This window comes from Rhincodon typus, chromosome 46 (assembly GCF_021869965.1).
Source record: "Rhincodon typus isolate 14 chromosome 46, sRhiTyp1.1, whole genome shotgun sequence".
Lineage (NCBI taxonomy): Eukaryota > Metazoa > Chordata > Chondrichthyes > Orectolobiformes > Rhincodontidae > Rhincodon > Rhincodon typus.
Window position 1 is genome coordinate 8,426,047 of NC_063377.1, and position 635 is coordinate 8,426,681.

Below are 635 nucleotides of genomic sequence, written 5' to 3' on the forward strand. Positions count from 1 at the left end.
GGGGGGGTGTAGGGGGCCAGAGGTGGTGACAGAGATAGGGAGGGGTGTATAGGGGGCTGGAGGAGGTGACAGAGATAGGGAGGGGGACTGTCAGATTCCACAGGGACCCACGGGGGCTCAGTGAGCTGTGCTGAGTGCCTAAGGCAGACAGAGAGCGAGATACTAACCTGGTAACCTGACTTCTTGACCGTGGGATTGTTCTCGATCTCCCACAAGCCCTCGCTGAAACCTTTTCGCTTATTCGGCTTCCCCAACTTCTCCTTGGATTCCTCGTAAGGGAACAGATCCTTGGGCCCAAGGAAGGCACTGCAAGAGGGAACGGACAGTAAAATAAATATCCGGACCTCTTGTTCCGTGTCACCTCGGATAGTCAAACAGTCATCAGCTTAAAATGCCACTCCAAAACCTCAAAATCCCCAGGCAGACACACCCAGGGCGGGACTTGTGTATTGTCTGGAGCAGGGGGTCTGTACCGCACAGGGGCAGGAAGGGGTAAGTGGGAAGGGTCACTGAAGAGGGTGCAGAGGAGGGGTGAATGTGGGACTTAGAGGGACAGGAACAAGAGGAACCTGTCGAGCCTGGCCCCAGTATTCAATACGATGGCAGCTGATCGAACACTTTGATGCCTTTTACCC

The 635-nt window shown here is 55.0% G+C and overlaps 1 protein-coding gene across 1 annotated transcript in view; it reads right to left on the minus strand.

Moving 5' to 3' along the window:
* Positions 1–635, minus strand: part of LOC125487858 (hepatoma-derived growth factor-like) — a gene marked incomplete at its 3' end in the record, with an annotated part of 2,668 nt that overhangs the window by 1,150 nt on the left and 883 nt on the right. The window contains exons 2-3 of the mRNA XM_048620303.1: positions 474–543; positions 168–385 (exon numbers count right to left, since the gene is read on the minus strand). Coding sequence (XP_048476260.1) covers positions 168–385; positions 474–543 — 288 coding nt within the window. The remainder of the gene's footprint in view (positions 1–167; positions 386–473; positions 544–635) is intronic.